A 10,973-nucleotide genomic window follows, 5' to 3' on the forward strand; every position below is an offset into this window, starting at 1 on the left:
CAGGTTCGTATCCCGGATCTGGGTCACTGTCCATGTGGAGTATTCTCCCCGTGTTTGCATGGGTCTCGCCCCCACAACCCAAAGATGTGCAGGCTGGGTGGATTGGCCACGCTAAATTGCCCCTTAATTGGAAAAAATGAATTGGGTACACTAAAAAAAATAATGCTGAAGGTAAATTTAAACACCAAAAATTGTTGAAACTTTTTTTCTTTCACGGAATGAGCACAATGCTGGGAAGGCTACCATTTGGTACCCATCCATAATTTCCCTGGAACTCCATACTTGCTTGGTCATTTCATTTAAGATTCAACCACATTGCTTGTGTGAGTTTTATAGAGAACAGATCAGGCAAGGACAATAGATTTTCTTCCCTAAAGGACATTAGTGAACCTTTTGGGCTCTTATAACAATTGATGATAGCTTCATGGTCACCATTATTGGGATTAGCTTTCAATTCCAGACTTTAGCAAGTAATTCAATTTAAATTCCACCAGCTGTCATGGCAGGATTTGAGCCCATGCCCTCCGAGGATAAGTCTGGACATCTAGATTACTAGTCCAATAGCATTGCCACTAAATCATCATCACCCCATTAACATGCAATTAATTGATCAGAACTGGAAAGAGGAGCGAGTATTTTGAGGTGTCTTCTCTAGCGCAGAGGCGGGAGTTGGGGGGGGGGGGTGTGGCTGCCATTCTGGGTGGCGACAACTCATTTTAGGTAAGTATCTGGGGGTGCAGGTGGTGCAGGATTGGGCACAGCTTCATAAGATCAATTTCACGAGCTTGGTTGGGAGGGTGAAGGAGGACTTGTTGTGGTGGTATAGTCTCCCTTGTCGTTGGCAGGCGGGTACAGGTAGTGAAGATGAACATTCTGCTGCATTTTCTGTTTCAGTTTCTGCCAGTATTTTTATTGAAGTCATTTTTTTTTAAGGGTATGGATAGGCTGGTCTCGTTGTTTGTATGGGCAGGGAAGGTGGCTAGGATAACGAAAAGAGTGTTCCAAAGATGGCAGCAGCTGGGAGGTCCTGTATGAAATGTTGCTACGGTTTGCCCAGGGAAGTATTCGGGAAGTCCTGTGGTGGTAGCCACGCTGAAGATTTGGAGGCAATTCCGGCAGCATTTTAAGTTGAGAGCAGGCTTGAGGGTGATGCCAATAAGACAGAATCATGGGTTTGAGTCAGGGAGGATGAAATGAAATGAAATGAAAATCACTTATTCTCACATGTAGGCTTCAAATGAAGTTACTGTGAAAAGCCCCTAGTTGCCGCATTCCAGCGCCTGTTCGATCCAATGGATCAGAGTTTCCGGGAATGGGAGGAGAGAGCGGTGAAGGAGATGAAGGATTTGTTTGTGGAGGGGTGGTTCGCAAGCTTGGAGGAGTTGGGGGTGAAGTTTGGGCTCCAGCATGAGGAGGGCTTCAGATACATGCTGGTGCGGAACTTCACAAGAAAGTTTTTTTTAAACGTTCCTATTGCACCGTCCTCTTGGTGGCTGGATGAGGTGCTGTCGACGATGAGACTGGAGGGTGGGGTCATTTCGGCGATTTATGGTAGGATCATGGAGGAGATAAGGTATCCATGGGAAGGATTAAGGCCAAGTGAGAAGAGGAGCGGAGGATGACATTGGAGGTGGGATTATGGCGCAAGGTGCTGTGGAGGATAAATGCCTCAACCTCGTGCGCGAGGCTGGGGTTGATTCAATTAAAAGTGGTGCACAGGGCGCACTTAACAAAGGCGAGAATGAGCGGGCTGTTTGGTGGGTGGAGGATAGCTGCAAACGGTGCAGGGTGGGGCAGCTAATCATGTTCATATGTTCTGGTCCTGCCCAAAGTTGGAGAAATTTTGGGGGTTGTTTTTTAGGTCCTATACCTAGCTTTGGACTGGTCCTGTGGCGGCCTCATTCAGGGTGTCTGTTGCCTGCTGCCGTTGCAGACGGGTGCATGACAGATGTCTTAGCCTTCATCTCATTGATCACTCGCAGACAAGTTCTGCGGGGTGGAGGTCAGCTTCTGCCCTGTGCCTCGGCATGGTTGGGGGATCTAATGGAATTCCTGTACTTGGAGATGGTGAAATGTGCTCTGAGAGGGGCATATGAGGGGTTCCATGAGAGATGGAGTTTGTTTATCTTACACTTTGGGCATCTGGTTGCTATCATAGGTTGGGAGGGGGGGTGTTGGGATTCATTCTTTGAAAAATGTTAAAATACTGAAATGTGAATTAAATTTTTTTTAAAGAATCTGAAAGAGGAAAGTTAAGGTAGGGTAGCACAGTGATTAGCCCTGTTGCTTCACAGCGCCAGGGTCCCAGGTTCGATTCCCGGCTTGGTTCACTGTCTGTGCGGAGTCTTCACGCTCTCCCCATGTCTGCGTGGGTTTCCTCCGGGTGCTCCGGTTTCCTCCCACAAGTCTCGAAAGATGTGCTTGTTTGGTGAATTGAATTCCTAGGCACAAAATGGCTGTCATGCTGACCCACTGAAGTCATCTCCAAACGCACGACCGCTACCATCCAGGACAGGAGCAGTAGATATATGGGAACCCCACCAACTGGACGTTCCCCATCAAGTCACTCACAACCGGACTTGGAAATATATCGCCGTCCCTTCATTACTGCTGGCCAAATATTGGAACTCCCTCCCTGACAGCACTGTGTGTGTGTACCTATACATATGGACTGAAGCTGTTCAAGAAAGCAGCTCACCATCACCACCTTCTGAAGGGCAACTAGGGATGGGCAACACATGACAGCAATGTCTATATCCCATAAATGATTTTTTTTTAAATCCCACTTCAAAGAGATTTTGGTTTGGGGATGTTTGAGAATTTACCATGAGAAAGTGCCAGGCTAATGCTGGTTTCAAGTAGTTTCCTACACATTCATTTAATTTACACTGAGACTGATGAAAGAGGGTTTCCACGTACCTGTTATGGTGTTGTTGCCTGATGCCCCTGGACCACTGCTATTCTGCATGCTGGTGATGGAAGGCGGGCCCACTCCTAAGCTTGACACAGGCACTCCAGGCCTTGGAAACTGCTGGGTACTCATTGGATCCTGGAATAAAACAGCAAGGAGGTAGTTACACAGAATGAACAATGGGTTGGGAGAAATTAGGTTTCATTTTCATTGGTCATCGAGTGCGTATGTCATTAAATAATGTACAACTTTCAAAGGACCAAAGGGCAGATCTATAGAATTCCTTTCAAAATCAGAAAACAAATCATACTACAAACTGCTGCAAGCTTGTCTTTGTTTATCCAGTAGAGTCACCTCAGTTTCACCGACAGAATAGTCTACAAAAGCCCCTTTTCTGTTGAGGAGCTGGCACAGACACTGTGGTTCGATCGACAGTCTGTGTTGCATCACTCTATGATTCCAATTAATAGAATAAATTTAGAAAGAGCTAGTTTGAGAAAAAAAAACTCAATCAAAATCGGACCCTTATTGGTTGAATCTACTGGACAAGCTATTCCTTGCAGTGCCCACTGGTCAGAAAGAACCCACGGTATGTTGCAGGCTCCCTCTTTGCAGGGCTGATCACTCAGCAAAAGGTACAGCTTCCAGAAAATTTACCATCGATAAGGAAAATAACCAAGGGTGAAATTTCAATGTTCATCCGAATCTGAGATTTCAACACACAGTGCTGCCTCTGTTTAGAGCAAGGTCATCCGCAAGCCTTGATTCTGTGGCGGGCACAATACATTCCAAAGTCTCAGGGACCAATTCATTGAATCAAACATTGTGCTTATGCAGGGTCTTTGAAAGAACAATTCAATTAGTTCCCTTCGCTCTTTCCCTGGAACACTGAAAATGTTATCTTTTTCAAATTCCCCTTTGAAACAGGTATTAGACTACACATTCCAGATCACAACAAATCGCGGTGTAAAAACGTTTTTTCTCTCCACCGTGGCTCATTTGCCAAAAACTTCAAATCAGTGTCATCTAGTTACCAACCCTCCTGCCAGCGGAAACATTTTCTCTATCTGGTCGATCAATAGATTTCCCTCAAACCACTTTTGCTCCAAGGAGAACAATCTCAGTTTCCCTTCCTTTTTAAAAAAATTTAGAATACCCAAATCATTTTTTCAAATTAAGGGGCAATTTAGCGTGGCCAATCCACCTAGCCTGCACACCTTTGGGTTGTGGGGGCGAAACCCACGCAAACACGAGGAGAATGAGCAAACTGCACACGGACAGTGACCTAGAGCTGGGATCGAACCTGGGACCTTGGCGCTGCGAGGCACCAGTGCTAACCACTGCATCACCGTACTGCCCTCAATTTCCCTACCTAACAGAAATACGTCATCCCTGCTATCACTGAGAATTTAGATAAAATTAGGCCATGCCAAACCTTTAGGCCTCAGCTGTATTCAATTCCGGACACTGGACTTCAAGGATGTCAAGGCCTTCCTAAGGGAGCAGACGAGGTTTACCAGTATGATTTGACTTCAGTTATGAGAGAGATTGAGGAGCTGGGATTGTTCCCTTTAGAAAAAAATGAGGTTAAGAGAATTAATAAGGATGTTTAAAATTGAGAGGGGTTTCAGTGGAGTAGATGGGAAGAAGTTGTTTCCTCTGTAAAGTCAGTCAGGAACCAGAGTTCATAGATTTAGAACAGTTGGCAAAAAGAAAATTAGAATGGAACAGAGAGGGTACCACCTGTAATGGTCCTTCCTGTTTGGTACCTTATTTCCCCATTCTTTTAATAATAATCTTTATTTTCACAAGTAGGCTTACATTAACACTGCAATGAAGTTACTGTGAAAAGCCCCTAGTCGCCACATTCCGATGCCTGTTCGGGTTCACAGAGGGAGAATTCAGAAGGTCCAAATTACCTAACAGCATGTCTTTAGAGACTTGTGGAAGGAAACCGGAGCACCCAGAGGAAACCCACGCAGACACAGGGAAAACGTGCAGACTCCACACAGACAGTGACCCAAGCCGTAAATCGAACCTGGGACCCCGGAGCTGTGAAGCAACAGTGCTATCCACTTTTGACCTTCATCCTTATTATGTTTACCCTTTCCCCTCCTGTTTGTCTGTCTTGTGTGTAGGTAGAGGGGGGAGCAGTTAAAGGGGATAGTTGGCTAGCTTGTTGGAATTCCATTGCATTCATTGCCTATCTCACTATTAATCCTGTTGACAGTAACTTCACTGCAGTGTTAATGTAAACCTACTTGTGACAATAAAGATTATTATTATTAAATAAACAGTAATTGTGTTTCAACTTACAAACATGGTGACTGTAATTATTGGGAGCCCAGGACCAAAGACTCTGGGGATTTTTAAAAGAATTATTGGTTAATTCACTTGTGTTTTGACTCCATGGCACATGGGGATGGAATTGACCACGCACGTGCCCAGGATGGCATAACACACCCAATAGGGTGGCAGAATCAGATTTAAAGAAAATTGGATGGGTACTCCAAGAGGACTGATATGCAGTGCATGAATGACCTAGGCCTGCTTCTAATTTGTGTTCGTAACAGGGAAAAGACTCAGGTGTGGGGTCAAATTGGTAAAGATCCAGCACAGGCACAAGTCCTTGACTACACTTTCACTTAATTTACACTGAGACTGATGAAGGATGTTTTCACACCTCCCCTCCCCACCAGAAGACACCCTCCACATCTGGTTGCCCACCACCCAGGGACTCAGTCCGCCTGCACACCCCTTACCAGCCGGGGATTCCTAGTGCCTCGCCACAACAACTTACATATAGAAAGCAACTTTAACCTCATGAAAGATCTCAAGGCCGTGCACATGGGTGTTTTAAAAGAAAGTTTGACACCAAGCCACATGAGGAGGTATTAGAACATAGAAAAATACAGCACAGAACAGGCCCTTCAGCCCACCATGTTGTGCTTGTTCAGAGAGAGAAGCTCGAAGGAGTACTCCAGAGGAGAAAAAAAAGAGGTGCAGGGTTATATAGTACTTCAGGGCTTGTGGCCTCGACGAGTGATGGTGCAGTCACGGATGGTGGAGCAGTGAGAGATGTTTGTCTGTCCACCACCACTGCCCAGGGCTGATCTGTCTCCCTCTCGCCGGGGCCTCAGTGCGTCTCTCTTCCTCTCACATTAACAGTACCCAGTGCTCACTGTGTGTCTCCCTGTCACTGCGCGGGGCCTGATGTCTGTACCTCTGTCCGGGAGCCGATCCTCGCCTCAGTTTGTTCCCCCGGGCGGGCAGGCGGGTTGCTCTGCCGGACTCTCCTCTCCCGGTCACTCTCTCTCCCCTTTTCGCTTCCCCAGACTCCAAGAGGCACCGACGACGGTCCAAACAACCGCTGTCGTGATTGGCGGAGCCCCGGAGCACCCCGCCTTCTGATTGGACGGGAATCCGAGCCAGCAACGAGCACGGCCTGCCCCCATTGGCTGCGAGCTGGCTGGCCTGTCGGCGGCTCCCATTGGTGGGAATTGACCGCTGTTGCCATGACAGCCAGTGACGAGACATATCTGCGCGCGGCCTTCTGGGAGCTGTAGTCTTCCCGTTTGCTGAGTAAATTGGCGGGCAGTCGCTGGAGGTCAGAGGTTAGAGAAAGAACTGTTTTGATCAAGTATCGTTGACCCGAAATGTCAATTCAGTTTTTGTTTCCACTGATGCTGAGGAGTTCCGACGATTGCTGTTTTTATTTCAGATTTCCACTATTTGCAGTGTTTGCTTTAGACTCTCGCTATGGGTTCCCCAATGCGGCTTTGCCAAGTGAATCCTGGACACCAATTGAAATTGCAATGCAGAGTCCAACATTGCCCCTTGACATTCAATGGCATTACCAGTGCTGAATCCCTCACTATCAGAATCCTTGGGGATTACCATTGACCAGAATGTTAACTGGACTACCCACGTTAATACTGTGGCTACAAGAGCAGGTCAGAGGCTAGGAACTACTGTGGCGAGTAACTTACCTCCTGACTCCCCCAAACCTGTCCACCATCAACAAGATACAAGTCAGGAATGTGATACAATACTGTCCACCAGCCTGGATGAGCGCAGCTCCAACAAGGCTCAAGAAGCTCAACACCATCCAGGACAAAGCAGCCCACTTGATTGGCATCCCCTCCACAAACATTCAACACCGACGCACACTGTGCAGCCACTTGTACCATTTAAAACATTCATTTTAAAACTCGGGGTGGATCGTGGAGAGGGTCGAGGGGCCATCGGTCGTGGAACTCCCGATCGCAGGAGAAAGTGACCAATGGCCTTGGCCGGCTTTTAAAATGCTGGCTGCGACCGGCTTTGAGAATGCCGGCCATCCCGCGCATCTGTACCCCCTCAGCAGTGCGCAGGCCCGAAGCCCAGCGTGGCAAACCGCCTCCTCCAGGAGCAGATTCTTTTAAAAAATCGATGCAGTCTCTCTCCAGAAAACGCGGCAGAGGGCAGTTAACGTGCCCCGTACACTGACATCCCCATGTGCTTTGGGCGCAAGAGAGATACCTCCATTTGTAAGTGCCAGCAGGGCTGGTGTGAACTCCAGGGCCTCTGGGGAACAATCCATAAGAAGAATCTGAAATCAGGAACAAAGCACTATCAAGATGATTTCTTGAGGTATGGGTTTATTAATTGTGCCATTTCAAATCAGGATGCAAAGCCCATGTGTATTATGTGCAGGGAAGTACTGGCAAGTAGAGGAAAGATTAAAGCTCTCAAAACTTCAGAAGCATTTGAAGCAAGTTTGAGGACAAACCTCTTGATTTTTTTCAAAGGATGCAGTGAGAACCTAAGTCCTTAGCAAAAATATAGCATTGATTGACAAAGCAAGTGAGATCGTCAGGACCAAGCAGGATCACCTGTCACATTAATGGTAAGCAAAAATGATGGATCACAAAGTTCGAGAAGCATGGGTCACTAAGTTTAGCTGGGGCGCCGAGGACCCGGGTTCGATCCCGGCTCTGGGTCACTGTCCATGTGGAATTTGCACATTCTCCCCGTGTCTGGCTGTGTCACCCCCACAACTCAAAAATATGTGCCGGGTAGGTGGAGTGGCCATGCTAAATTGCCCCTTAATTGAAAAAAAAGATTGGGTACTCTAAATTTATTTTTAAAAACTAATGTCGGCTAGCGTGGGTTGCGAAGGTCGGCCGGCGTGCGTTCTGAAGGATGGCCAGTTGGTAAAAATGGGTCCCGGGCAAAAATGTTTGTGGTTAGGATAGTGGACCAAAGCCCCAATATTTTTGTTTATTTTGTAAGGCTATGCAGAAAGAGTTCTTTTCTCCAGGAGTGTTTGCTTGAGGAAATTGGGCACAATTTTCTGGAAAAATTTCTAAGTTTGGTAGCGAGCGAGAATTGCCACGAGCTTCCGGGTGCTTGGCCCAGCGAGGCCAGCAACGCCAATTCAACGTTAATTGGCCCACTTAATGATCACTAATGATGTCTCGCCAGCTGATTCGCCGGGACCGCGCTTGCCAGCCCGCCCCCCTAACGAGATCGAGCAGCACTTAAGCTGCACTGGCTCAGCCAACATCAGCGAGCTCGCAACGATGGCACCGAGGAGACCAACCCCAAGATTCGGCGCTCCTAGGCACATTGGAGGCCAGGAGGGATGCCTTGTTCCCCTGAGGGTCCTGGAGCGTGAGTCATATGGCAGCTAGTGCCACCTGGAATGAGGTGGCGGCAGCTGTCAGCTCGGGTATGAGCAGGTGGACGAGTGAGTAGATACTGACGCGACACCCCCCTCTCCCCCCCCCCCGCCCAAGGGAGCACCTATTCCACAATTCCCCATGCGACCCCAGCCCCCCCCCACCCCCCATCAACCCTTCTCCCAACCCCGCCTTCACATCCCCCTCCCATCACTGTGAATCACGAGTGTGGCTCACGATGCCCTCTCTGTGTCTCTTCAGGAAAATCTCCCCCATAATGGCCGGGAGAGGGCCCAGACCTGCAGAGGGATGCCAGACATAAGAATCCTGATAGGAGCGGGCCCTAGAAGTGACTGGTGTGGATGAGGATGGATCACTCAGCCACGTGGAGGTTGGCAGACGCCGCAGAGGTGAGGAATCACCGGGCTCCACCTGGAGGACCTGTCAAACATGAGTTGTTATTGCCTGACTGACTGACCCATCCTCCCACTGACCACATGTTCATTCTACAGCAGACGGCGTCGACCCATCCCGGGCGGCACCCTCTCCTGACTCCGAGGAGAACACCTTGGAGGAGAGCTCCGAGGATGCAACCATGGTCGGGGTACAGCTCCACCCCTTACCAGTACAGATACACACATCTCGGTGGGACATGTTAGTGGGCAGGCTTTGGGGGCACAATCTGGTGAGCACCACACCGCTAATGATGCACAGCAGGTGGAGGCAGGAACCCCCAGCAGTTGGATCCCAGCCTGATGCTGAACCTGTGGAACATAGTTACCTGGAACTGATGGAGACGAAACGTACCAACTTGGGCGTTGAGAGGGAGATGTCAGTGTCACTCCAGCAGATCTATAGCTGCTTGGAGGATTCCCTGAGGCTAGGGGCACAGGAGATGTCGCCGGCAATGAGTGGCACCGAGGCCAACACTGCTAGTGTGGCGACCGCATGGAGAGCCTGGTGCATGCCGTCGCCAACGTGAGTGAAGATGCCCAAGGCTTCGTGCAGTCAGTCATGGCTGAGGGTCTCAGCAGAATGTCCGACTCGCTGGGGGACCTGACCCAGTACCAGGTTGACCTTGATGAGATTCTGTGGGCATGTCCCGCTCTCAGATGGACATGGCCGAGGTGCTGCAGAGCTTGACCCAGTCACAGGTGGGCATGGCTGAGGCACTGCAGAGCATATCCCAGTCACTGAGGAGCATCGCTGAGGACGTCGACATCATGGTGGAGACCATGGCAAACCGCCAGGGCTGGCAGAGCCAGATGGTGCTGGGGCAGCCGGGGCTCGAACCAGCTGCCCTCCGTCCCAAGGTTAACCCCAGGGCCCCATGGGCACCGGTCGGGAGGAGGAAGTGCCGGGTGCCAAGCCGGACCCGCCCCATGGAATGGGTAAGTTGGTCATCAGCTCCCCTGAGTTCCCCCACTCTTATCAGGTCGCGTTGCGCAGTCAGCACGCGGGACAGTACAGTCCGGCTGCACATGTGCCGCCGACAAGTGAGCTGGGACCCTTAGGCCCCAAAGTGACCCAAGCAGGGAATCAAACCTGGGATCCTGGCACTGTGAAGCAACAGTGCTAACCACTGTGCTACCGTGCCGCCCATATGGGTGGTTCTGTTTAATTGTCTGGAAATGGGACTTAAGTGGTGATAATTGTTTTCTTGCCACATTGCGTGAGATCCTGATTTCGCCTACGGGAGGGGACCAGTTGCATCACAAACTGTTTGGTTCCTGGCACGGATCACGTTTTAGGCCTCTCCCGCTATTCACCAGCCTGGTTATGCTTGAGCGAGAGCGGAGAATCACGGCCATAAGGATGTGGTATCTTAATTATTAATACACTAGTAATCACACCTGAAAATAGCTTACAATTACCCCTTAAACAATACTACTCAACACAGCAAATATATCAGACCCTTAATTACTATCTCTATTCCCAATTAAAAGAAGGGAAAAAAACATACAACTCCCAATTAATCTCAATGGCACAGTAATGCTTGCTTTCTAGAACACATTTGGTTCCTGTTAGAACCCCTGCAGACTGGTTGGATGTCATCAAAAAGCTGTTTCAACTGGTTTGTTTCAGCTTTCCCCTTGTCCTCAGACAAGTCTGCTCTGCTTTAAATACTGTTATTGTTGTTTTATCCTACTGTGAGAAAAAGACCTTACTTGTGATGTAAAAGGGTCGCCAGATCAACTCAAAAACCTTTCTCGAAATAAATACCTTAGCTCCACCCAGCGATGAATAATCTCCCCAAGCTGAAAAAAATCCACTTTCTGAGCTTAAAACACATTAACACCCCAGGGACTCCCCCCTAGTCAAACAACATTGCATTAGCCGAGTTAGCCCAGGCTGAAAAAACACATTACTCTGGTCAATTTCACCTCTGGCTCCTAAAA

General features: G+C 48.8%; 1 protein-coding gene across 5 annotated transcripts in view; it reads right to left on the reverse strand.

Moving 5' to 3' along the window:
- The window catches only part of LOC119975756 (histone deacetylase complex subunit SAP130-like), a 94,450-nt gene extending 88,116 nt beyond the window's left edge, over positions 1 to 6,334 (reverse strand). For all 5 annotated transcript variants that reach the window (XM_038815575.1, XM_038815574.1, XM_038815577.1 and 2 more), the window contains exons 1-2: positions 6,135 to 6,334; positions 2,920 to 3,049 (exon numbers count right to left, since the gene is read on the reverse strand). In XM_038815575.1, the coding sequence (XP_038671503.1) occupies positions 2,920 to 3,043 (124 nt within the window). In that variant the 5' untranslated portion in view covers positions 3,044 to 3,049; positions 6,135 to 6,334. The remainder of the gene's footprint in view (positions 1 to 2,919; positions 3,050 to 6,134) is intronic.
- Positions 6,335 to 10,973: the final 4,639 nt, after the last annotated feature.

This window comes from Scyliorhinus canicula, chromosome 13 (genome assembly GCF_902713615.1).
Source record: "Scyliorhinus canicula chromosome 13, sScyCan1.1, whole genome shotgun sequence".
Lineage (NCBI taxonomy): Eukaryota > Metazoa > Chordata > Chondrichthyes > Carcharhiniformes > Scyliorhinidae > Scyliorhinus > Scyliorhinus canicula.